At 46.7% G+C, this 27,824-nt stretch overlaps 1 protein-coding gene across 2 annotated transcripts in view; it reads right to left on the reverse strand.

Annotated features, from left to right (window-relative positions):
• The window catches only part of ZCCHC14 (zinc finger CCHC-type containing 14), a 57,014-nt gene that overhangs the window by 19,990 nt on the left and 9,200 nt on the right, over positions 1-27,824 (reverse strand). For both annotated transcript variants that reach the window (XM_082436890.1, XM_082436889.1), the window contains exons 2-3: positions 11,484-11,607; positions 4,381-4,454 (exon numbers count right to left, since the gene is read on the reverse strand). In XM_082436890.1, coding sequence (XP_082293016.1) covers positions 4,381-4,454; positions 11,484-11,607 — 198 coding nt within the window. The remainder of the gene's footprint in view (positions 1-4,380; positions 4,455-11,483; positions 11,608-27,824) is intronic.

A 27,824-nucleotide genomic window follows, 5' to 3' on the forward strand; every position in this document is an offset into this window, starting at 1 on the left:
GAACTGAGAGTCCAGAAACAACCCCTCACAATTTCGCTCAACTGATTCTCAACAATGGTGTGAAGACCCTTCAGTGGGGGAAAGAATGGTCTTTTCAACAAATGGTGCTGTCCATTAAAGATGTTAAAAAAAAATTGTAAAATAAACAAACAAACAAACAAATGGTGCTGGACAACAGGACGTCCACGTGCAAAAGTATGCATTCGAACCCCTACCTCACACCATACACAAGAAATTAATTCAAAATGAATCAAAGACCTAAACGTAAAAGCAAAAACAATAAAATTCTTATCAGAAAACACAGGAGTGAATCTTTGTGACCTTGGCTTAGGCAACGATTTCTTAAATATAATACCAAAAGCACAAGGAATGAAAGAAAAAGTAGGTAAACTGGACTTCATCAAAATGAAAAACTTTTGTGTGTCAAAGGACAGCATCAAGAAAATGAAGAAAATTCCCACCCAATGGAAGAAAATATCTGCAAGCCACATGGCCCAGTAAGTCCAGTCCTAGGTGTGTATCCAAGAGAAATGAAAGCATTTGTCCACACAAAAAGTTGTACATAAATGTTCATAGCAGCATTACTCATAAGAGGCAAAAAGTGGAAACAACCCAGAAGTGCATCAACTAACTGCTGAGTGGGTGAACTAAATGTGGTCCATCCACACGGTGGAATATCACTCAGCCATAAAAAGGGAAGCACTAATACACGCTATAACACAGAGAAGCCTCGAAAACATTATTTGCATGAAAGAAACCAATCACCAAAGATCACATATTGTATGATTCCATTTATGTGAAATATTCAGCATAGGCAAATCCACTGAGGCAGAAAGCAGGTTAGTATTTGCCAGGAACTTGGGGAGGAGAAGTGGGGAATGACTGCTAATAGGTATGGGGCTTCTTCCTGGGATGATGGAAATATTAAAATTAAATCGTGGTGATGGTTACAAAATTCTGAATAAATAAAAAAAGCCACTGAACAGTTTAAATGGATGAATTTTATGGTATGTGAAATCTATCTCATCAGAGGTGTAAAGAAGAAAGTCAATTAGAAAATTTTAAAACCATCTAATCTTTAAAAATGCCATCAAGGATATTCTCCTAAAGTCTTCAGAACAACCAACTGAGAGTTTACATGTGAGTCTAGTTCGGGCCCCACTGCCCCAGGGCACGGCGTCTCCTCCCTCTCAGCAGCACCTTTAACACGAGGTGTTGAAATCAGGTACTGTGCGTCTTCCGTGTTTTCTTCGTTTCAGAATTGTTTGGACTGCTCTATAGTTTTCTCCATATAAATTTTATTTTATTTTATTTACTATTTATTTATTTACTCAGGCTGCGCTGTGAGGCTTGAGGAATCTTAACTCCCTGACCAGGGACTGAACCCGCGCCCTCGGCAATGAAAGCGCGGAGTCCTAACCACTGGACCACCAGGGAATTCCCTCCATATAAATTTTAGAATCGTCTCGTTGATTTCTTTTCTTTTTTTTAAAAAAAAATTATTTATTTATTTATTTTTGGCTGTGTTGGGTCTTCGTTTCTGTGCGAGGGCTTTCTCTAGTTGCGGCGAGCGGGGGCCACTCTTCATCGCGGTGCGCGGGCCTCTCACTGTCGCGGCCTCTCTTGTTGCGGAGCACAGGCTCCAGACGCGCAGGCTCAGTAGTTGTGGCTCACGGGCCTAGTTGCTCCGCGGCATGTGGGATCTTCCCAGACCAGGGCTCAAACCCGTATCCCCTGCATTGGCAGGCAGATTCTCAACCACTGCGCCACCAGGGAAGCCCCTCGTCTTGTTGATTTCTAAAACAGAAAAATGCTACTGGGACTTACTTTTGCCGGGCGGTCATGTAAGATGACAGAAAGTTTGTAAGTTTAAAGGTACATGGAGTGATGTTCTCCCGCTGTCCACAGGTTCTCCCTCTTACAGAACTGTAGTCCTGACCACAGCGAGCTAGAGAGACCGCGGTTAAACGCCCGAAGCTATGTAACTACAAGGCGCTTCACTTTTCGAGTGTGACAGGAGTCCCAAACCTAAGCACATGCACATCACACATTCGTATCCTACAAGCAGCCACTTATTTACAAGTAGGAGGTGCAACTCACCTGCAGAGAACAAGCACACAGTTTAAGCTGTGCAAATGAACAGTGTGCTTTATAAATAAGAAGATAGTTGTGTTTTTTAAAAATCTTCCTTGTATCTTTCCTTTGTGCCTCAAATTACCATCAACAAATGTATCGTGGGCAGTAAATCCCTTAGGGCATATCAAGTTAGTATCCCAAAAGAAAATGAGTTGGGACTGCTGGCTAGTGAAGGATTATCACTTCCCTAAACACCAGAATCCTTTTATCCGTTACCACATCAGAAAAAGCAAGCTTTTCCGATAACCAAAGCTTTTTAAGTACCAAAACACTTCATTCAGCTTAACCATTTGGGGTTAGAAACGTCTTAAACTGAACCCGTTAACCCGTGGGACAGTTATCTCAGAGCTGCGACCGGCCTCCAGGCGCCTTTTGCAGCTGTCCGCTCTGCTTTCAGAAGACTCACGGCGCCCCATCCTGCCAGCCTGCCGCCTCCCCACCCTGATCACAAGGCCCTCCTCTGGGGAAGGGCCACGAGAGGCCAAGTGTCTACCCTGCCAAAGCTCATTTCTTTGCAGAGAGGCTGCGGACCGGGGCCGAGTCCAAGCCCAGTTTGATCAGACGGGCTGTGAGTGGGATCTGTGTGTGGGATCTGAAGGGCTTGATGCTCAGCAGTTCCCACACAGGCAGGCCCTGTGCAGAGGGACCACGCCCGCCACCAGCCCCTCAGGGGATATCCGCCAGCCAGAGGCCAGACTGCAGAGGAGAGGAGCCAACACACCCAGCGTTTCAGGGACTCGCTGGGCTCCCCAACTCAAGCAGGCCTTGAAGATGCTGGGGTCCTGAGGTTCTCTGATTGCTGACACTTGGGTGCTGGTCGCAAGCTCTGACAACCTCCAAAACCGAAGGGAAGCCTTTCCCATACATTTTGAAAAGACACATCTATGGAGTAACAACTGATTTGCACAATGCAGGACTTCCCAAATCAAATGAGGGTTTTATCCTTGTGGTATTAAAAGTACTTGAAGTATTCTGATGTAGCTACACTCTTTGAAAAGTTAGTAAGCTGCACAGTGTAAGTACTAGATACTAACCAGAAGCTGCTATGCCTGAGAACACTTCCCAGTAAAGCTGGAAGCAGATTTTCCTTATCAATCAGTTTCCAACGATGCATGTGGTCAAAGGAGAACCTCGCACAACGATGGGGTAGTAACAGAACCCTGGTGACACAGCCAGCCACGCACACGCAGCTAAGCGAGACCAGGAAACTAAGTCTGGCCAGTAAGACATAAGAGGAAGTGTCTAGTGGCTTTTTTTGCCACACCTCGCGGCATCTGGGATCTTAGTTCCCCGACCAGGGATCGAACCCGCGCTCCTGGCAGTGGAAGCAAGGAGCCCTAACCACTGGACTGCCAGGGAAGTCCCTCTAGTGGCTGTTTTTAAGAATGCTCCATGAAAAAGAGGTAGAAGTAACCTTTCACTCTCCTCTTCATCCCATGTCCTGTTGCCTGGAATGAAAACGTTGAGGGCTGGAGTCCTAGCTGCCATCTTGGACCGTGAGGCTAAGGGCCACCTCCCAGAGATGTCAAAGCAGTCAACTGGAGGGAGCCTGGCTCCCTACGTATTTTATGGAGCACAGCTGCCATTCCAGCCCCGGGGCCGACTCCTTGCACACTCCGATGTTGTTTAAGCCACTGTTACCGTAGATCTGAAATTCTAATAAACAGTATGCCTCAATTTTCACAATTCTCTACTTTAGCCAACTCTGGTGACCAGCCACCAGCAGCTGAGCATGTCAGTCTAGAGAATGCTCCCCACACACACCAAGGAGTTTCTGTCATCCAGGAGGTACAGAAGAACACCAGCTCATCTTTGCAGGCACTTACTATATCCAGACCCTGTACTGAGCGCTTTGAATGAACTGTCTCATTTAATTCTCCCCCAAACTCCATCCTGTTTGACTGAATGGAGGTGCTGGGGCACAGAGAAGTCCAGCATTGTCCTCAGTCACACGGCGAACAGGGACACAACAGGACTGCGAACTGCAGGCTGTGCCCGAGCCCAGCCCCTCCCCCTCGTGGAGCCTGCTGAGGTCCAGGGAGAGCAGCCCCCCAGGCCCAACAAGCCCACCGTGGAGACGGTCCACCCACAGGGCCCAGTCCCCACTTCTATCTCCCGCAGCAGTGGCACAGTGCTTTGCAAACGACTCGTCTTTTATTTAGAGAAATAAAAGTACCACTTCATGGTAAATGTTTCCTTCCTATCCCTTAGAGGAGAAAAGGGAAAAAAAACTTAGCATCTTACCTCAAAGGAACATTCAACATTTCTTTCATTTTTTTTGTGTGATAATCCCTTCAGGTCTATCTTTTCAACACTCACTGTAAAGGTAAACAAAACAAAACAAAACAACAACAAACAAAATTATAAAAATGAAGTAAGAGCTTGAAGTACACATGATTAGTTTGCATCGATACATTAGCAACTTTTCACAGTCCGGCTCCCAACGCCCGGCCCCGTCTCCTCTGCGGTGGGTGAGCTCGCCAGGAACGAGGAGGCAGCTCGCTCGGGAATGGAGGGCGAAGTGGAAAGTGACACAGAAGAAACAGGCAAAAAATAAAAACAAATCATAGAAAAGAAAGAGATCGGAGCTTGAAAATGCACAAGGGCACAGACCATAATTATAACTGAAGATTAGTTATGATCTGTTCTCATTTCTGAAAAACTAACGCTCAACGTTTTCCACTGAGATTGTTCGGAGACACAGCTGCCCAGAACCTCTCACTGGCATCTCCTCGTCTCCTCCTTCTAGGACAAAGCCAGGCTGGAGGTGTGAGGAGAGCAGCTGCGGAGGAGACCCTGCAGACCCCTAGCACTGCCTCTGCAAAACAGAGCAAGGATGGGCAGAGGCCGCAGCTGCACAGCTGGACAGGGATGAGAAAGGGCCGTCGCCGTTGGAGAGTTCCAGAGCCATCCCCTCTGCGTACCTCCCTTTTCACAGGCAGGGGTGCATTTTTTTTTTCTCCTCAAAAAGAAACCGATACAATTAAGCTTCTAAGCCCTTAAGCTTTAAGATGCAAATATTTGAGCACAAATATTTGTTGAAAATAAAACAGCACTTATCCAACATGATGTAGTTTCCAAACTCCCAAACCACATTAAGGTACGTATGTCCTATTTCTGATTCAAATACTAAAGTTTCTCAAGTATCGAGTTAACTGATTCTTCAAGCTTATGAACCTTGGGCAGGCACGGGCAGTCAGCTCTTATGCAAAGACCCTGGCAAATGAGGGAGGCTTTACTTTCTGAACAGCACACACACCTTCTTGCACTATTTTTCCCCAATATTTCCAGAGGTCCCTTGGCTGTGCACCATGGGGATTTCTACAAATCTTCAAAACCTGTCTAGCATGACACACTCAACATAACTTATTAAAGCTATTAAGTTACACTTTCTGCAGACTCCCCATCTCCTGGTCGGCCACACCTTCCATCGTTTTCTCCGGGCCACCCCCAGAAAGCTTTGTGCTCAAAAGTTTGGAGGGAAAATCTGAGAAACTCCTTTTTTGTAGGCTGCCCACGTACATTAGCAGATTAAAGGCTCTGAGAAGTCCTGCAACAAATAAATCTACATTTTTAAACCATAATTTCTCAATTTCTTTGGCCACAGAACTCTCTCCTCCCCTAACGTGTCTGGGCACCCCAGGGAGCAGCGAGCAGCTCTGTGCACCGGGCTTCTGGGAAGGTTCTAACGCTGCGCTGCCCACTGCTGCAGCCACTGACCGCACGGGACCACTGAAGTTGGTATTAATTACAATTGAAGAAAATTAAAAATCTCACTCCTCGGTGGCACTAACCACATTTTAAGCGCTCCCTCACGTGGCTAGCAGCTACCATACTGCAGCAGACACAGAAGCCCGGTCATCCCAGGGAGCTCTACCGGGCGGCGCTGTTCTAAGCGAGGGGCAGGCAGGCTGCAGGCTGCAGGCTGCCCTCGGCCGGTCTGCCTGTGTAAGCGGGCTCCGGGGCACACAACCACGCTGTGCGCAGACGTACCGTCAACGAGTGCTCTCCACCCCACGACGGCAGAGCCCGGCCCCAGACTCCGCACGCTTCCCAGAGCCAGAAATACTGACTTTCTGCACCTTTGCAGGAAAAAAAGGTGCCAATCCCTGCCCTAAACCAACAACTGTTCATTCACCAACTCGTCTTACAAAGCTCCTGCTGTGTCCCGGGCCATTTTCCAAGGGCTGGGCACACAGCGATCAGCGCCGTCGATGGGCTCTCGCGCTCACAGAGGTTACGGCCTGTTGGGGAAAAGACCTTTCACGCCCTGAATTTTTCTCATGAGTCTCCCTAATTTCATAAAGTTGCATCAGGGTTGATATGGGTCTTGGGAGACACTAGAACCCATTTGGTTTAGAGTATTTTAAGCTTAAAATAGCATCTCACAGGAAGGAATTACTCTAAAGAAAAAAATAAGAACGTTTTCTTCCTTTCTGGCAAAACAAAGAAAACACTCCATTTAGCAGCTGTGCACTGCCCGACCTCACTCGGTGAAACTACTCACTGTTCCTGTCTGACTTCCCCAGTCAGATTGTCAGCAAATAAACAGCTCTTATGTTTTCCCAATCACTATTTTTAAAAACCTACCCACAATGACCTCACCCTAATCCAGATCCTTTACTTTTTTAAACAACAGAATATACAAAGTCAATGAAAACAGAAAAACGTTATTCGGCATTTTCCCAGGCCACAGAACACCAACGTGTACCTAAAAGTTCCAGGACTGAGTATGAGCATTTATGGGAAAAAAAGTAAAAAGAAAAAACCCCAACTGGACTGAAAGCGGGAAGTGACTCATATCTGGACAGGAAAATGTGAAAAGCAGATGAATGTTACTCAGCTGTTTTCAAATAAAAGAGGCATTTTGGACCACAGGACTGAAACGTTTGCGAGACCTCTTCAAAATCACCAGCCCACCTGATTCGGTGCTCTGTGTCCGCGCCATCGGCCCTCTGCAGGCAGCTGCAGCGGCCCCGGCACTGCCAGGATGGCTCCGGACCAGATACACGGCCGGCCGACGAGTTCTGCTGCTTTTCTCTTGGTGCCACGCCCACTGTGTGGCCACACGGGGCTCTGAGGGTGGGAGGACGGCCTGCTGGGGCGGGGGCGGGGGTGGGGAGAGAACGTGCAGAGGGACTTCTGTAGCAGATGAGAGTGCTGACGGTGGCTAACACAAGGGGCGGCTGGGGGTGTTGAACTGGGCTTCAAAGGTGTGTAAGCATACTCTCGATTTTGGAACTACTAAAGGCTATGTTTATAAAAATAAAAACATGGAAAAATGCTTATAATATTACCTGAAAAATTATAAACTGTATGTATAACATGATTATAGTTGTTTAAAATGTTAAAGAAAGATTGACTAAAAATAAATTATCAAAAATGATAGGGTTAATTGTGTTTGGTTGTGGAATTATGGGTAGTTTCCCTGCCAAATTTCTGTAATGTGGTTTCATAATTTTAGAGTGTTTACCTACACGCATACAAATTTGTTGACAACCCACTTAAAGTCTACTGGTAGATAATGCGGCCTCCTCCTTCCCTCCCAACACCCTCGTGAGCCCTGTAGACTGTGTCATCTGTCACACACGAAGTCCCAGTACTTTCTGAAAAGTGCCAGCAAACTTGTGTCAACTTTAGGGGCTAGATACCAAACCATCACCTGCAGGGAGAGAACACATCCAAAGGCAGGATTAGCACCGACTGGAAAGACCCCGAGCCCAAAGGGGCGCGGTGGGAAGAGCGCTAGGGGGCTGGGAAGGACGTGAGCCTCGCTGGGGTCCAGACTGTGCAGAGGCTCAGGGCAGGGCACCCAGGGCTGGGACCCCGGGACTTGAGGCCACCAGCCTGCTCTCACGTAGAGATGCAAAGAGCAAGGTGGTGTGCTGTTTGCTTTTAACATTTCGTGTGTTCAAACCTTTCTTCTTTTCTTATTCACGATGTACACTAGGAATTCTCCTCAAATCTTACAAGTTAGAGCACACCGCCTTCACTAAGATGTGTAATTGCACTGAACTACCATTTTTATAATTGGATCAATGCCTAATTTAAAAACCAGAACACTAACGTAACTGAAAAAGGAGGGAGGGAGGGAGATGTGCGTAGAAGAGACCGCAAAAGGCCCCGTAGTAACAGCCCAGACAAGCATCCTGAAAGGCCTGAGCGGGGTCTGGCGGAGTCACAGATGACTTCCAGCAGACACCGCCAGGACCAGAAAACCACTCCCCGGACCTCAGCCCGGGGAGCTCCTGCTAAAACCGCCACAGCCTAAGGGCCACCTTTGCTCAGCCTAACTGCCACAGCCTAAGGGCCACCAAGGGCCTTCAAACGATCTCCAGGAGCTGATGGCCACCTCATACCGAGAGAACACGACACCTAGAGACGATGGCTTTAATATGTCCCAAGAATGCGGCACTCTTTTGGAACATTTTCCCTAAAGTCTTCTGGAAAAAACTGGGTGGTTGGTAGTTTTCTGCCAATTATGTGTTTTACTTGATTTCAAAGTATCTTTATTAAATAGCTTAATTCTGTACACTCAATAACAAGAAACCAAAAATTACCAAAACTGTGCCAAAAGAAAGCACAGTAAAGAGGGTATTTATTCATGAGTAAAGGCAAAGATGAAAACGATCATGTTCCAGCACAACACCTTCTTCTCTCAAGTGCTATACAACAGAACTCAGTGTCCTCATACTTAGAGAAACTGAACCAGACTAATATTTGAGATGCCTCCAGCTTTACAATTGTTATTATTGAAAGCTAGTTTTCATCTAAAAATTGAAAACCTGTATTCTTGAAAGTCTCAGTTGAATAATGATGTTCCTAAAATATCAAGTTACTTTCTCACTTTCATTTAGTCGTCTGTGTTAATGGGAAGAATTTTTTAAAACGCTGCTTCTTTTAACTGTCCTTAAAATTCGAACGTTCACTACTATGCTGATTAAACTGATCCTCTTTCCTACATCTTCTCAGGTCATGTTACATTTAAGAACTCTGTAACTTATTTTTCTTTTATTTTTTATCATCTAGCTACCTTGCATTAATTTGTTAGTTCTCCAGAAATATAGAAACAAAAGCAGTACCTGATCCAGAAAACATAAAGCTGATAAAACATATTTCTAAAGTAGCAAAAATAGGAAATGAACACACACTCCATTGGAATGGTTGGTGATACGGCACTTGAATCTAGGGGCCTGAGGAAGTCACTTGTTTATGTGTTAAGGCAAATGTTTTATTCAGCCTTAGTACGCACGAGGCACAGGAGCAGCCGTAAGTGATGGAAAAATGACACAGTTCACAGCAGTGCTGTGGGGCTAGACCTCAAAGGGAAGGGCCCAGCGGGCAGAGCGACACAGCGGTCAAGGCCCAGGTATGACAGCACCTGTGCTGGACGAAGCTGTGTGGTGGCGGAGACGGGGGACAGGAGGCCAGGGCAGAGAGGACAGGCCCACAACCCACTCGGCAGAGCCAGGGAAGCCCAGGGGCTCTGCAGTCATACAGGCTGTCTGAAACGTGACACTTTCCAGCTCCGTGACCTTGGGCGCAGTTATTTAATCCCTGAACAAAACGAGCTCCGTGGGACTGCGGCATCACCTGGCGGGCTTCCACAAACTCCAAGCGGCTTCCCAAGGAAGGCTGTACCTGAAAATCTTCGCAATCAATAGTACAGAGAAAAAGGTAACGCTTTCACTTCATGTGTACTTGAGTCTCCTTTTCTATTCTCTTCTAACACAAGTGTTGGGATCTCAGGGTTGGGATCCCAGCTTATCTTAGGAACGCTGCTTATCTGTGACTCAGTTCTCCTGTCTGTGAAATGGGGACTGTTGTTAGAATGAACCAGCTTATACCTGAGCCCCACAGGTTCTTAGGAAGATCAGAGGAGTTAATGTATGTAACGAGCTTGGACACCACCTGACAAGAGCAGTCGGCGTCAGACTGTCCTTACTGCTGTCCCCTGAGCTTCAGAACTGAAGAAATACAAAAGTCTGACCTCTTTACAAGTTAAATTGTGTCACTGAAAACTTCTAAGAAGCAGAGACAACCCACAACAGAAGTGGGATACAGAAAAGACAGCAAGAAAACTTTAATAACACTCAGAGTGGCTTCAGACTTTGCGAAGAGCAGTAACAGGGCACTGGGGAAAGTGCGAACAACAAAACCAGGTTTACTTGCTGGTCAATTTCTGGGCAGAGGAGACCATCATCCCCATGACCACTGGCTGGAGAATACCGTAGATAATTAGCAAGGTCTGGCTGACTATTCTCTAAGCATTATGATGTCTGAGAGCAGACAATAGCGGTCCTACCACAGATCTGCCTTCCCGCACCCAGGCACATCGGCAAGAGAGTGACAGACGCAGCCGTTCAACTGGCAATTATATTAAAAAACAGGAACGAGGGGGTCTTGATAATTGTGCCTACAGGAAAAAGCACAATGGTGAAGGAAAGGCCTTCCCCTTAAGACTGCAGGACACAGGCTCCAAAGGTGCGGGGACAGGCTGGGGACAAAGGAAGCAACGCCCCATCGGGAGGCGCTCCTCCCTGGACGACACATGCAAGGAAGAAGTCCCTCTGAGCGAGGGAGTGACGACCACCCACCCGGAAACTGAGGTCCTGCTGTGTCTTCAGAAAGACCGACCCTCCAGCTGAGCCAGAAGTGAGCCGACCATGCGCTCCCAGGGCTGCTAGGAGGGCGATCTTCCCCCCACCAACACCGAGCGCGTTTCCAGGCACCCACGCCCGGCTCTAGACCAGGAGGCCCAGAGAGCCCTGTCTCTCCCCAGCGAGCCCCCCAAACCCCACACAGCTGGCCGGGGGACAGCCAGCCCGACTCTGTCTAGTGCGGCTGCACAAAGCCAGACGTTCAAGAACCAGGGAGCTCGGCCTCCTCCCAGACGTGCCCTGCCATCTCCAGAGCCGCACTGTCCACGCTGAGCTAGTGCAACTGCATGAGATAAATCTAAAAGTTCAGGCCCTTACTCGCGTGAGCCACATTTTCCAGGCTTGGAAGGCACGCGTGGCTGGTGGCGACCGCGTCAGTTCAGAGAGAACATACTGTTACTGCACAGAGCGCTACAGGACGGCGCTGCCCTAGAATTCAGGACCCACTGCGGTGTTGGGCGGGGAGAGGCGCAACAACTTTCACTTTTTCCCCCTTAATAAACATCAAGATGTGAGATGTTTACAGCCGAGATCCACTCGTGTGTAACTTGCACAATTTAGAAAAATAGTACATCTTACTAAGACTAGCATCCCCAAAGATCTGAGAGCATTTAACCAAATGCCACTGCGAACGTCTCCTCCTACATCCGACGCTCCTCCCTCTGACCCTGCGGACCAAGGGCTCACCTCTGGAGTGCTTCCCTCCAGGCCTCTTGGGCAGCGACTCCTCAGTGGAATGGGCGGATGTGTGCAGGGCATTCTCCAAACTGTTACCGACACTGCTGACGGGGGTCTCCGTCCTGGGAGTGACCTCAGGGGACAAAAATAGAAACATCTTATTTTCTTCCATGTAGTTCATATGGAATGATTTCCATTTTTTATTTAAAAGACATTTAAGTTTATTGTAGCTTCAAACTTTTCTATAAAATGTGTATTACTAGTGCAACTATAAAGCACTTCCGGCAAAAGACAAAAATTTCACCAACCCACTCCTCATCACTGAAACTTAAAAACATCCCAAGTTTGAGCAAACGTGGAAGTCTTGTGCCAGTGGTTCACTCGCTGGATAGAAACCGTTGACCAAGCCATCAGGAATCATATACCTATATCTGAGGCACAACCTGATTTTCTATTTCTTCAAATCATAGAGTTTCCTATAATATTAATTACACAGCAGGACTTAATACAGTCCTTCTATAAATCTTGAAAAAAAATAATAAAATGCTCTTAAAAAAAACCCAGTAAAGAACAGAATACAACTTGATCTATTTGGGAGTACATTTTAAAAAAGCAGATTCTAAAATTACATTACAATTCCATTTCTGGGAATTTTCATACGAAGTACTTACACGTGAGAAAGATGTGGGGTGGCACGCTCACCGCAGCATTGGTAATAGTACGATACTGAAAACACTTTAACAGCTACTGATAGAGACCCAATAAACAAAGGACTGCCGCCCACAGATCCCCACTCTGCACGGCAAGAAAAGCTCATCTAGACCAAGTGTCCAAAACAAGCCAGAAGGAGTGTCCCGTGCCCCCTCCCGTCTCAGGGTTACAGTGAACGTGTCCATGTGTAAATAAACAGGGCCCGGTTACCGGCAAACTGGTAACCGTTAAGTGACTTCAAGAAATGAGAGGAGGCTTTCTTGGGCAGGGGGGGGAGGGTGCAATAACTTTCTTTTTTTCCCCTTAATAATGACGAGTATTTGAAAATTTTATAGCCAAATATATTTACTACTTGTAGGATTTAGAAGAATAAAAATGACCAATGCTTTAACGTCTTCATATTCACAATTTAATGTACGTCAAAATTTCAAAGGACAGTAGAGAAAAATTAAATTTTAAAGTTTATCAAAAGAGGTGAGTTTTAAAAGGTGGAGAGGGGCTTCCCTGGTGGCGCAGTGGTTAAGAATCCGCCTGCCAATGCAGGGGACACGGGTTCGAGCCCTGGTCCGGGAAGATCCCACATGCCGCGGAGCAACTAAGCCCGTGTGCCACAACTACTGAGCCTGCGCTCTAGAGCCCATGAGCCACAACTACTGAAGTCCACGTGCCACAACTACTGAGCCCGTGCACCTGAGAGCCCGCGCTCCACAACAAGAGAAGCCACCACAATGAGAAGCCCGCGCACCGCAACGAAGAGTAGCCCCACTCGCCGCAACTAGAGAAAGCCCGCGCCCAGCAACAAAGACCCAACGCAGCCAAAAATAAATAAATTAATTAATTAAAAAACAAAAAAGGTGGAGAAACACCATCCTACATACACAACAAAGGAGAAGATTTGGGAAAAAGTGGAGCATGACTTCTGGTCCCAACCCTGACCCGTGTCAGGAAGCTCTCTGGCCTTCACTGTCCCTGGTCCTCCTCGCTACCTGGACAGCAGGTGGGCGGCAGCACGGCCCCGTCCCCTGCTGTGTAAACCCCGGGCCTGGGGCATCAGGCAGAGGCAGAGGGAGTGGAGCAGGTGGAGGTGGCACCACTCCTGCGGGGCAGGCCTGTACCTGCCATCTCGGAGACAGGACACCCAAACCTTCACAGACGGAGCCGCAGCGAGACCGCAGGCTGCCCGCAACAAGCTCCGCCTGCTCCACCTGTCAGCCTCCGGCCAGGAAGGCGCCCTGCTGCGCACGGTGCCACACAGGGACCCCACGCAAGGACCCCACGCAAGGACAGCAACTCACCGCACGTCTGGTGAGTCTGCAAGTTTATGTAGCTCAAGGAAAGAGCTCCTCCCCACCCAGTATTCCTCCAAAAGGTCAATTCATTTGATAACATTTACCAAGATGTTATCAAGACAGCTACATTTTTCAGTTACTTATATTTATAATTTAACTAAATTGGATTATTTCCTTTAGGTGTGGCAAAGTTTCTTTCATCATCCAATGGTCAGAGTATTCCAGAAATGAACTTCTCTCCTATTAAATAAGATAACAGCACTAATAGGTACAAGTAATTACTCAAAGAGCACGATTTTAAATTCCAAACAGTAAATATTACTTTGGGAAACAACTCAGGAGGTTCCCATTTTCAGCTACACACTGAACATAACGGCAACAGACTCCCCCCATCTGACCTGACTCCTAGGAACCCCTGTGTTCTCTTAGCTGCCCTGGCAAGTAATTCTAAGTCCTGGCCCTAAGGAGAGAGAGGCTGGGCTGTCTCAACAACCGACAACGGAAACACTGGGCCTGCTGGCCAGCGAGGAACCTCCCTGCCCCAATCAGAGACACACATGCCCCTGCCCACCCTGCAACAGCCCAAACGGCCAGAGCACAACGCCCTCCTCCAGACTCTCAGCCTGTGGGGAGGGGGGTGCAAGGGTGGACCAAGTGCCCTCCAGCCCCTCTGGTTAACACTGTGGTTGGAGAACGCAGCTTGTGAAGCAGGGGAAGCAGACCCGCACGGGGTTCTCAGCCCTGACTGCACGCGGAACCCCGGGGTGCTAAAAGAATGCAGGCCAACACCCCGCCAAGCCAACCAGGACTTCTGGACTGCGGCCGGGATGCTGGTGTGTTTCTTTTGTTTTGTGCGTGAAGCTCCCAGGGCCCCACGTCCAGATGTCTGACTGTCTCCAGAGGAGAACAGCGAGCTCCTTCCCTGGATTCACAGGAAAAGCTACAGGGTGTAGGTCAATGTGCCGTGGCTACAAACAGAAAGGGAAAATCTGTGAGTTCCCCATCAAAATGTATGCACTGCATCTGACATAAATACATGAAAGAAAACTCTTTAAAACTGTAACTACTGGAAAAATAATATTTGTTTTCCTCGGTACTTTTTCCCCAAAGCATTTCTTCCTAGTCTTCCAAATGTTCACTTTTTCCAACCAAGCCTTTATCTTTACTTTGCTCCTTTGTTTACATTGAAAGCTGTCTTCACTTGCGTTTCCCAGAAATGCTGTTTGGGGTTATTTTTGGTCAAGTTAATTTGCCCCACGTGACCTACGCAGTTCAGCTCAAGTGCTCTCTGACTCAGGCTCACAAGCAGGGCCAGTCAGCAGCTTGGTGGACGCGAGAATAAAGACCCGCTCCGTTCCCAGTGTCGCCTTCCGCTGCTGCGGGGAAGGCGCTGAGAAGATGCTCTCCAATGACAGAGCCCAGCTCAACCTTGACGGATGTTTCCCATTAGGCTCAAAGTCCCTTTTCCTGCAAGCAGCCGGCTCTGTTTCTAAACGACGCCGGACGTGCTTGCCGGCCGGGAAGGTGAACCTCCCGTTTCACCTTCACGGCGGGCCTCTCCTACGGCCCACGGGGTCTGGCTCCCGTCACCGCCGTGACATCCCCCTCGGCTCCCCTCCGCTCCATCCACTGCGGCCACCGGGGGCGGGACCGACGGCCGGGAGGCCTTTGCCCCAGCTGTGCCCTCAGCTGGGAGCCCCTCGACCCCATCTCGTGCACGGCTCCGGCTCCACAGCCGCGGCCGCAGCCCGCTGACTGTGCCACCACGGCCAAAACTTCGTCTGGCAAACGTTCAGCTTCCTCCACTGCACCTAGTTCGTAGGGTTTTTGTGAGAATTAAATGAAAAGCATTTAAAGTAGTTAGTGTGCTGGAAAAACAGCCAGGACTCAGTGAGATGTTAGCGGCTGCTATGACCATTGCACATGTCAGCCAGCCATGAAGGCCATTACACAGCCTCAAGTGCCAACACGCGGCGCTGTGAGGACACGTGGAGGGGGCACATGCCCACGAGGTCCCGCAGGGAAGCTCCCCTGGGCGGCCTCGAATCCGGGGGCAGGGTCTGTGCTCAACCCCACTATCCACACCCCAAGTGCAGCACGCAAAGCTGCCCTGCTGACCACGCCCAGGGTCCAGGTCCAGGCAGCCCCACGGTTTCCACATCCCCGTCCCTGGAATCTGGGGGCTGCCTCCCCCTCTAAATAGACACTCCACCTACAGGTGGACTCTTCTGTGACAAGCGATCAGCACACTGCAACTACAGGTAGACAAATGCCCTTACGAGCAATGCTCACATGTCACAGGCGAGCAATCTCACCCCCAACCAGCAAGTGCAAATCGGTGCAAGTGTCTCAACAGCAATTAGGTGTATGTAACAAACTTTTATTACATCTGTACCTTTGGACCCACTAATCCCGCTGGGAGGAATCTATCCTAAGAATATAGCCAGCGATACAAAGGTTTGTGGGCAAGAAGGTTCATCTTAGCTTTAAAAAGACAAAAACAGGGAATTCCCTGGCAGTCCAGGGGTTAGGACTTCGAGCTTTCACCGCTGAGGGCATGGGTTCAATCCCTGGTAAACTAAGATCCTGCAAGCCATGCAGCACGGTCGAAAAAAAAAAAAATGACATAAATATCCAGCAAGATTAATATTTAAGTACGTAAATAAACTTACATCCAGGGGCTTCCCTGGTGGCGCAGTGGTTGAGAATCTGCCTGCCAATGCAGGGGACACGGGTTTGAGCCCTGGTCCGGGAAGATCCCACATGCCGCAGAGCAACTAAGCCCGCGAGCCACAACTACTGAGCCTGCGCTCTAGAGCCCGCGAACCACAACTACCGAGCCTGAGCTCTAGAGCCCACGAGCCACAACTACTGAAGCCCGTGCGCCTAGAGCCCGTGCTCCGCAACAAGAGAAGCCACCACAATGAGAAGCCCGCGCACCGCAACGAAGAGTAGCTCCCCCTCACCACAACTAGAGAAAGCCCGCACGCAGCAACGAAGACCCAACGCAGCCAAACAAATAAATAAATAAATAAATTTACATCCATATGATTAAATATTATGCAGCCTTTACAAAATAATTTCAGAAAATGGAAGGCATGGCGAACACTCACACTTAGACATGTGAATTTCGTAATGTATATAAACCGTATAGGTACACGTAGTACAGGCATTGAGAAAAGAAGAAAACATGCCACAATGTTAATAGTATGTACTATCTGAGTGATTGAAATATACTTTTCTGTTTTTCAATTTTTCTGGAAGGAACAATCACTATTAGAATTAAGGGAAAAGTTAAAGATACTACGTCTAAATGAGAGCACCTTCCTACAAGACGCAAACAGCACGAAAAAGTCCAACAAAAGCAAGTTCTAAAACCGCAACTGCTCATCCCTTGCACGGCTGTCCTGTCTTCCCCGGGCCTGGCGCGTCTGGGAGCTGTCGGAGGTGCTGAGCGACACCGGCAGGACAGGAAACCCTGCGGTCCAGGGAGGACGGCGGAGCTGAGGCCTCGTGGGACCAGGAGTCAGCCAAGCAAACACCTGCAGCAAGGGCTTCCAGGAGCAGGGACAGATGGGTGGGGGCCCCGAGTCTCCAAGAGCTGGGCAGGAAGGCCTCCTTGGCTGAAGCTCATGAACGCCAGGGACCTCCAAGCACAAGCATGAACTCCAGCATCTACAAACAGAGTCCCTGATTTTCAACATGTTTTCCAAGTACCACCTCTATACCGGAAAGAACAACATGTTAAATATTTCTAAGTCAATGGGAAAAAAATACATAAAGTCAAAAAGAAAAGTGATTTGTAAGCATTTTACTAAAATAGTGATTATGTGTCTCTAAAACCCAGAACAAGAAAATAGATAGTTTAATAGTGAAAGCTATTTGCTGACTTAGGACAAGCGGAAGCCAGAGCTAACCAAAAACCGTTTTCCACATAAAAACACTGCTTTTAATATTTCTTACCCTAGGGCTCTGCTCATTAAAAAAGAGAAAAGGAGGGAGCAAAAAACGATTACTGCTCAAAAATCTCAGCACAAGGTACCAAGTACATAACCAGATGAGTTCCAGCAAAGCGGCTCGAAAGCCATGCTCTTCCCAAGCAGCCTTCAGGGCGGCGCAGCCCCACCGCACACCCAGCCTCTGTGCACGCCGGGAAGCTCAGAAATTCAACTCCAGGCCACCCTGCAGCCGGCAGCCGGCGGTTAAACCAGAGCCCGGCGGTGGGGGAAGGCGCCCGGAGCCTGTCACCTAGCAGGGGCCACCATCGTCCAGCTGGTGACGTGGCCGAGGCGCAGGGCGTAGCAGGACAGGCTTCGTCTGAACAGTCGCACCGCCAGCCTCTCATTCAGAGGTTTATCTTAAACAATGTCAACAGCTTAGGTGTATTCTCCTAAAACTGAGCAGACAACAGGCAGCAAATTTAAGGCGGGGGCGGGGGAGCATTAAAAACAGTGGTGTCGAGAGAAAGGTGCAATGTTAGTGGTGAGGACCACGAATGACGCAAGGGGTCACGCAGGGTCACGCAGGAGTATTATTAAACCCAGAACTTCAAAAGGCACAGCCACGTGGGATCTCAATAAACTCTGAAGACAACACTGAATGTAAAATACATTAAGGAAGGCAGCCCCTCCCCCTTTAGGAAAAACGTAAGGCATGTGACCGGTGTACTCGTGGAAACCACTTCAAATGCAGGGCTGCGGTCCTCTGCACGGCAACATCAATTTCAGGTAGAGTTTCTTCTCGTGGACATCACAGCCAAAGTCGCTCCTTTTTACCCTCAGGACTTTTGACATTAAGTGCATACTACACACCATATTGTTAGCGTGCACATTTTGGCCAGAAGTGTGCTTAAATATTGGGGTTTTCTTTGAGAACATGACTCAAAGTCTAGTCATAATGAGTAAACTGGGCTCTAATGACCATTTTGGTTCTTGACGTAATATTCAAGCACCAGAGATGAACCTCGCAGAGCAGCACATGTTCCAGTGGTTGCTGTACGATCCCCCGGGGTGCAAGCCACGATACGGGTTCAGTCCAGAACCCTGGGGCATCCAGGATGGGGGACAACAGGCACCCAGAGCAGCTGGAAATGAGCAGGAGCCACCCAGCTGAAGACAAGGACGTAGCAAAGGTCCAGAAAGTATGAGTAAAACAGGCCCTGGGGATTTCTTTCTATAGGAGCCACTTGAGCAGACGCCTGTTACGAGCACGGCCGAGCTGCTCAGAGTTCCTCAGGGCCAGGGAGCCGTTCAGGGAAAGATCAGGCCGGAAAGGGCCCAACGCGTGATCAGAGAAGACACTCAGGTCAAGGAATTCAAGATGCACCTCCAGCCGCAGATGTCAGCAGACCCTGCATGTGAGAGGTACACGGGTATGGGCGCTGAGCCTGCCCTTTCACACACCAGACCCTCCTCAGTACCCTGAGTGCCAGAACATTTCAACAAGCATCTTACGTGCAGTCTCCAAAGGACACGCTAATCTCAAGGCACCGGGCCAGCCCATTTCTCCGCCTCTGCCCAGAGCTTCACCTTTACAGTGACGCGAGTCACAGCAAGCAGGAAGCACTCCTTCACAGCTATACTTCCTTGGGGAGCATTACTCCTTCTTGGACACGTGGTCTACACTGACCACAACACTTGGATTACAAAACACAGGTGGTTCTCCATCAATAATGGCTGAGTAGTCAGAGCAATATTTTGCAGATAACCATAAGCTCTGGACAAAGCATATAAAACAATGAACCGACACAACCAAACACAGGAGAAACCAGGGGGAGGTCTCAGCTTGGAAGTGAGACGTGCACGGGTGAGCTCATGTCCAGCAGGCCCAGGCCTCGCCAGAGAGGAGAGCAGCTGAAGCTCAGGGAGGGCCCCAAGCCTCACCAACTCGGAAAGCCAGAGATCGGAACGCTGGTGGACTCCAGCCGCTGGAAAGTGAGAGGGAAACCCCGAAAGGAGAGCGCCCGGAAGGGGAACAGCAAATTCTGCACGTGACTCCTGCCCACACTCCGCGTGAGCCCTGAGCCAGGCGCCAAGGGCAGGCTCCTGGCGGTCACCCCAAGACCAATCAGCAGCACAGACCGCAGCAGCCGGCGGACACCAGAGAGGGGCCTGGGAGGAGCCCAGCCAGGTCCACTACACCAAACAAACACAACTGGGTGCCGACACCCTTCAGGAGGACAGAACAAAATCTAGAGTTTCTACAATGCCTCACACACAATGTCCAAGAAGCGATCCGTAATTACTAGACACATAAAGAAACGAAAACGAGACCCACACAGAGAGAAAAGGAGGGCAGGCGCAAGATGAGCCGTAGCTGGGGCCCGAGGCAAGGGGCGATAAGCGGCTGCTGTAACGAGGCTCCAGGACGGGAGGGAAAATATGCCCGTGGTATACGAACCAAGAAGAGATCTCAGGAGAGAAACAGAAATTGTTTCTAAAAATGGAAATTCAGGAAGCAACCAATGTCCTTCAGTAAGTGAATGGATAAATAAACTGTGAACTTCCTTCCATACAATGAACTATGACCCAGCTCTGTAGAGAAATGAGCTCTCCAGCCATGAAAAGACGTGGGGGAAGCTTAAATCCATGTTCCTAAGTGAAGAAGACCATCTGATCCCAACCATGTGACATCTGGAAAAGGCAAAACTATGGAGACAGTCAAAAGATCAGTGGTGGCCAGGGGTTGCTGGGGGGGGGGGGGGGCGGTGAATGGGTAGAGCACAGAGGATTTTAATGACAGTGAAAATATTCTGTAATACTGTAACAGTGGATATACGTCATTACACATTTGTCCAGACCTATAAAATATACAACACATTAGAGTGAGCCCTAATGTAAACTGTGGACTTTGGGTGATTATGATCAATTTTTCTGGGAACCTAAAAGTGCTCTAAAAAACTGTCCTAAAATAACAAAACAAGTTTTCATGGAAATTCTAAAACAAAAAATGCTATTTCTGAAATAAAAAATCCACTGGGTGGCCTTAACAGCAGTTTGGAATTAATAGAAGAGTCAGTGAATTTCAAGACAGATCAGCAGAAAGCGTCCAATCCAAAACACAGAGAGAGAGAAATATTTTGGGGAAAAATAAAAAAGAAGAACAAAGCTTCCAGGACCTGTGGAATAATATCAAAAGGTTTAACATACCTGCAGCTAGAGTTCCAGAAGGAAAGAGAGATGGAGACAGGAAAAACCATGGAGAAATTATGGCTGAATATCTCCCCAATTTAGTAAAAGACATAAAAAAATTTACAGATCCAGTAAGTTCAAAGAACAGCAAACAAGAAAAATTCAAGAAAACAACACAGTCAAGCTGTTCCAATACCAAAGCCAGAGATGATCTTGAAACCAGCCAGAGGAAAACAGCACTTTGGATACAGAACCATAAAATGAATGATGGCCAGAAGACATGTCTCAACTCTTTTAAAAGCTAGAAGAAAAAGAACAGTCAACAAAGAATCCTACATCCAGTGAAAACACCCTTTAACAATACAGGGCAAAACAAAGCATTTTTGGATAAAAGAAAACAGAGAATTTCTTGCCATCAGCCCTGCACTCCAAAACATGCTGAAGAAAAGATTTCCAGACTGAAGGGATACGGTAACAAACTGGTTCTTCTGTAAGAAATGGCAAATACATGAGTAAACATAAAAGACTATATTTTATTTTAACTTTAAAAAAATATGTTCCTATTAAAGCAAAAAATATATTGTAGGACTAAACAGCATATATAGAAGCAATACATATTTAAGCACAGCATGAAGGACAGAGAAACCTTATGGGTACAATACCATTGCAAGATTCTCACACTCCACATGAACTCAGGAAGGCAGACTGTGAAACTTCAGTAACCCCTAGACCAGCCACTAAAAATAGTGCAACGAAGCAAGCCCATAGCTCAAATGGAGTCTGTGAGTCCCCTTAAATGAAGTTCCAGAAAAGGTGGAACTAATCAATGGTGGGGGAAAAGTAGAAGAGAAAAAAAAGAAAAAAGGCAGGAGGTAGGAGAGAGCAGGGTTTGGTGGCGGTAAAGGTGGGAACTGACCCAAAACAGAATGAGGAAATTTTCTGGGGTGATAGTAATGTTCTGTATCTTGGTAGGGGTTCATTCATGTACCAAAACTCAAGTGGTGAAAAACACTCACTCACTCACATGATACACTTAAAATGTGTGCATTTTGTGATACACCACATTAACAAACTGAAGAATAAAAAACCATATTATCGGGGGCTTCCCTGGTGGCGCAGTGGTTGAGAATCTGCCTGCTAATGCAGGGGACACGGGTTCGAGCCCTGGTCTGGGAAGATCCCACATGCCACGGAGCAACTAGGCCCGTGAGCCACAACTACTGAGCCTGCGCGTCTGGAGCCTGTGCTCCGCAACAAGAGAGGCCGCGATAGTGAGAGACCCACGCACCACGATGAAGAGTGGCCCCCACTTGCCGCAGTTAGAGGAAGCCCTCGCACAGAAACGAAGACCCAACACAGCCAAATAAATAATAATTAAAGGTGCTAATAATTTAAAAAAAAAACCATATTATCATCTCAATAGATGCAGAAAAAGTTTTTGATAAAATTCAACATCCATTTATGATAAAAACTCTTCAGAAAGTGGGCAAAGAAGGAATATACCTCAACATAATAAAGACAATAGATGACAAACCCACAGCCAACATCATTCTCAACAGGGAAAAGCTGAAAGCGTTTCCTCTAAGATCGGGAGTAAGACAAGGATGCCCACTCTCGCCACTTTTATTCAATGTAGTTTTGGAAGTCCCAGCCACGGCAATCAGAGACGAAAAAGAAATAAAAGGAATCCAAATTGGAAAAGAAGTAAAGCTGTCACTGTTTGCAGATGACATGATACTATACATAGAGAATCCTAAAGATGCTACCAGGAAACTGCTAGAGCTTATGAATGAATTTGGTAAAGTTGCTGGATACAAAATTAATACACAGAAATCTGTTGCATTTCTATACACTAACAATGAAATATCAGAAAGAGAAATTAAGGAAACGATCCCATCTACCATCTCATCACAAAGAATAAAATACTTAGGAATAAACCTACCAAAGGAGGCAAAAGACCTGTACTCTGAAAATTACAAGATGAAAGAAACTGAAGTCAACACAAACAGGTGGAAACATATACCATGTTCTTAGATTGGAAGGATTAACATTGTTAACATGACCACACTACCCAAGGCAATCTATAGATTCAATGCAATCCCTATCAAATTACCAATGGCATTTTTCACAGAAATAGAACAAAACACTTTTTAACTTGTATGGAAGCAAAAAAGACCCTCAATAGCCAAAACAACCTTGAGAAAGAAGAATGCAGCTGGAGGAATCACGCTCCCTGACTTCAGAGTATACTACAAAACTACAGTAATCAAAACAGTAATGGTATTAGCACAAAAATAGAAATACAGATCAACGGAACAGAACAGAAAGCCCAGAAATAAACCCACACACTTATAGTCAGGAGGCAAGAATACACAATGGAGAAAAGACAGTCTCTTGAGTAAGTGGTGCTGGGAAAACTGGACAACTACATGTAAAAGAATGAAATTAGAACATTCTCTAACACCATATACAAAAATAAACTCAAAATAGATTAAAGACCTAAATGTAAGACTGGATACTATAAAACTCCTAGAGGAAAACACAGGCAAAACACTCTTTGACATAAATTGTAGCAGTATTTTTTTTGATCTGTCTCCTAGAATAATGGAAATAAAAACAAAAATAAACAAATGGGACTTAATTAAACTTAAAAGCTTTTTACACAGCACAGAAAACCATAAACAAAACGAAAAGACAACCTATGGAATGGAAGAAAATATCTGCAAACAATTCGACCAATAAGGGATGAATTTCCAAAATATACAAACAGCTCATGTGGCTTAATATCCAAAAAGCAAACAACCCAATCAAAAAAATGGGCAGAAGGACTCCCCTGGTGGTGCAGTGGTTAAGAATCCACCAGCCAATGCAGGGGACACAGGTTCGAACCCTGGTCCGGGAAGATCCCACATGCTGCCGAGCAACTAAGCCCGTGTGCCACAACTACTGAAGCCCATGCACCTGAGAGCCTGTGCTCCGCAACAAGAGAAGCCACTGCAATGAGAAGCCCACACACCGCAACGAAGAGTAGCCCCTGCTCGCCACAGCTCAGAGAAAGCCCGCGTGAAGCAACGAAGACCCAACGCAGCCAAAAATAAATAAAATAAATAAATTTATTTTTTTTTAAATGGGCAGAAAACCTAAATAAGCATTTCTCTAAAGAAGATATACAGGTGGCCAACGGGCACATGAAAAGATGCTCCACATCACTAATTATTAGAGAAATGCAAAACAAAACTACAATGAGGTATCATCTCACACCCATCAGAATGGTCATCATCAAAAAGTCTACAAATAACAAATGCTGGAGAGGGTGTGGAGAAAAGGGAACCCTCCTACACTGTTGGTGGGAATGTAAATTGGTGCAGCCACTATGCAGAACAGTATGGAGGTTCCTTAAAAACTAAAAACAGAGCTACCATATGATCCAGCAATCCCACTCCTGGGCATATATCCAGAAAAGATGAAAACTCTAATTCAAAAAGATACATGCACCACAATGTTCATAGCAGCACTATTTACAATACCCAAGACATGGAATGTCCATCAACAGATGAATGGGTAAAGAAGATATGGTATATACACACAATGGAGTATTATTCAGCCATAAAAAAGAATGAAATAATGCCACGTGCAGCAACATGGATGGACCTAGAGATTATCACACTAAGTGAAGTCAGACAAAGAAAGACAAACATCATATGATATCACTTATATGTGGAATCTAAAAAATGGTACAAATGAACTTACTTACCAAACAGAAATAGACTTATGATTACTAAAGGGGATAGCGGAGCGGGGGGGCAGGGGGACGGTATAGATAAAGTAGGAGGTTGGGATTAACATACACACACTACTATGTATAAAACAGGTAAACAACAAGGGCCTACTGTATAGCACAGGGAACTATATTCAGTATCTTGCAATAATCTATAATGGAAAAGAATCTGAAAAAGAATACATATATGTATGTATAAGTGAATCGCTATGCTGTACACCTGAAACTAACAAAACATTGTCCATTAACTATACTCCAATTTTAAAAAATGGTTAACAAATGTAAAATAGCTAGCTAGTGGGAAGCAGCCGCATAGCACAGGGAGATCAGCTCGGTGCTTTGTGACGACCTAGAGGAATGGGATAGGGAGGGTGGGAGGGAGACACAAGAGGGAGGAGATATGGGGATATATGTATGTGTATAGCTGATCCACTCTGTTATACAGCAGAAACTAACACAGCATTGTAAAGCAACTATACTCCAGTAAAGATGATAAAAAATAAATTAATTAAATTAAATTAAAAAATGGTTAAAACAAAAAAAAAGTGTGCAAGTCACAGAATGTAAGTTTTACCTTTAAACTAAACTATACATACACTGAGCTGTAATACTGAGGATATCAACGAAAGGTTACTGAAAAACTAAAAATGAATGAGTAGGGGTGGGGTGGCTGGGAGAGGAACCACGTCACTACGACAAAAGGTTCAGAGGAACAATCAGAGCCGCCCAGAGGTGGCTGGGCGCCCGCAGCTCACACAACTGCCAATGCCTCCCACTTCCTACTCCACGAGCCACAGAGCTTAGCCTCCTTTGTCTTCTCATTTCACATTCTTCAGGGTTTTCCTCTCACTTTTAATGATGAAGTAAAAAAAACAAAAAAACCCACCACTTTTAACATAGTTTTGGTGTCACATAATACACACAGCCCCTTACTCATGTTACCTCTGAAGTTCCTCATCCTTAAGCCCTGTGTCTGTCTCCCTGCTGCCAGAATGGGGACAGGACGGGATGGGACGGAACCTCCCTCACAGGCTCACCGGGAAGACCGCGCACACACGTCAGAAGCACCCCGCAGAGCGCCCCGCGCAGGGCACGGACCCCTCTTGTGTGCGTGCTACCTGTCTTCTACTCATCTCTTCACTAACAATTCTGAAAGAAAAAGCATCCTTGTGATTGCTCAATCAGCCTCCCCAGCACGAATATGAACAGCACACTGGTTCACGAGCTTCATACCTAGTCTTTAAAGTACAGAAAAAACCCACACAAAATAAGTGTTTTCAGAAAAATCCCACCCTGCAAAGTACCCGTACCAGAAACATACTCTGTCGGGAAGCTGGCGACAGGAGGCTCACCCTCCCACAGGGAGGAGCGGAGTTCCGAAGAGTATTTTAATACTTGATCGCGTCCAGGCGGAGTACACGCACCGCGCAGTGCCTCCCACGCAGCCCCAACACCCAGTACGTTCAAAGTATCTCATTAATTTAACTGACTTTGTTATAGCTAGGTCGTTAGCATTATTCCCAAGCTTTTAATTTTTATTAAAATGCCCAAATGTGATGGGAGAAGGGACTGTTTTTCTTCCCCACAAATTAATTCTCCTCCTTTTTCAAAGTTATTTTTTCTAGTCTAGACTATAATATTTCTAGAAGTAGTTCCTACATATACATGTTTTAATTAGATTCACTGTGAATCAGTAAGAAAATTGAGGATACAATTTCTTTCTAGTAATTCTACTGAAGTTCTTATGTAAAAGTCCCAAGTAACTACGAAATGATGCTATAATGCTCCCTTCTTATAATGAATCTGATGTCAATGTTTAAAGTATAAAAGACATATAAACTAACAACTGGGGTGATAACAGTCGCTTGGTTTACTGCCGTTCTATAGCACGTTAAAACATCTAGGCTTACCATGATTTACAATTCTGCAAACACTAAAGGAATATAGTGAAAGAGTCTTATGTTTTGAGATACAAGCTCTAAGCTACCTCTCCAAGACGACCTGATCCACGTGCATGGCTCCACAGGTGACCAGCCCACCAGAGCACCGGAAGACCACATGCCCTGTCCCCAGCTCTCACCTCCTCCCCAGCTCTGGGTGTACTTGTCCATAAACTTGGTTTTGTCACAGCGTAATATAAAGCCAAACCATCCTATTCAGAGAGTTTCTCCCAACAGAAGCTTTTGCACGCCGGCTTTTGAAAAATAAGTAAGTAGGATACAGATGTTAAAATTCACTAGAATCTACGGCTGTGTAATGCGTAAGAGAAACAGCCATTGGATAAAGGCTATGGAGAGTGTGAGTTGGTAACAGATATTACTAATAGGGCCATAGAGAAGAAAAGCACTAAGGAAGAAAAGGTTTTCACTGAGGGGGCCTTTCATAAACACCAACATGTCCCTTCCACTGGGTTTTCACAGACGCTCAGGACACAGCCCCTACTAGGTGGCAGGGACCGCTGGCCTCTGGGATTGAAAGACAGAGACACAGTCTCTGCCCTCCAATAAGGCAAAGTTTGGTGATGAAAACTTAAAGAACCCTACTACAGTAGGGTAAGGGCTAGGACAGAAGGAGCCAGAAGAAGTCTTATTTAATATGTGTGCACCAGGAAGTAGGGGTTGGGGTGCCCCAGGCAGCAGGTGTCCCATCTGAGAGAACAGCATCTGCAAAGGCTCAGGGCAACGTGGCAACACAGTGAACAGGAGCAATATAAAAGCTGAATATAGCCGGGCAAGGGGCAGATCACAAAGGACGCAGCACACCATGCTAAGAACTGCATGCCAGAGAATAACCCTCCTACGGGCATCTTACCAGGACCGTTTCTGTGCCACCCTGAGAACTGCTGTTAGAGGCTAAGAGGGGCCCAGGGAGACTACGGGGTGTTACAGTACACAGACCCAGGCCAGGGAGACGAGTAGGTGTGGTACTAGACTACAACCAGGTTAAAGTCGGCACCTGAACATGTCACTGTTATTTCTAAAAGGAGTTAAGGTACCGAAATTTCTGTTTTAAATTTAATCAAAAAACAAAAGAGAGAAGTTATAAAGTTGCCTCTTGTAGACTTAAAACAATGGCATCAGTTAATTCTACAAAGAGGTCGTCACTCACATTCCAGTCTGCTTCTTGACTTGCGATGAGGCAGGGCCGCGCGGGGCTAGGGCTGTGCTTGTCCCCAGAAGACAGCTTTAATCTGTGCCCTGAATCCCTGATAAACTACCCCAAATCCACCTACTAAGGAGTGTCCCACAGATGTAACCATCATGCCAAGTGTGTTAGGGAGAGGTGAGGGGGGAGAGAGCGAGGGACAGACAGACAGACAGAACCAACGCTGAACCGGGCTGCGGCAGTGCCGATGGAGAACAGTAAGTCTATGGAGATGCTTGGGACCTGAGAACAAGCTGGTTGAAAATGAGAAAGCAGGCGTGGGCTCCTGGCTGGGGAT

This window comes from Balaenoptera physalus (genome assembly GCF_965194825.1).
Source record: "Balaenoptera physalus genome assembly, chromosome: 19".
Lineage (NCBI taxonomy): Eukaryota > Metazoa > Chordata > Mammalia > Artiodactyla > Balaenopteridae > Balaenoptera > Balaenoptera physalus.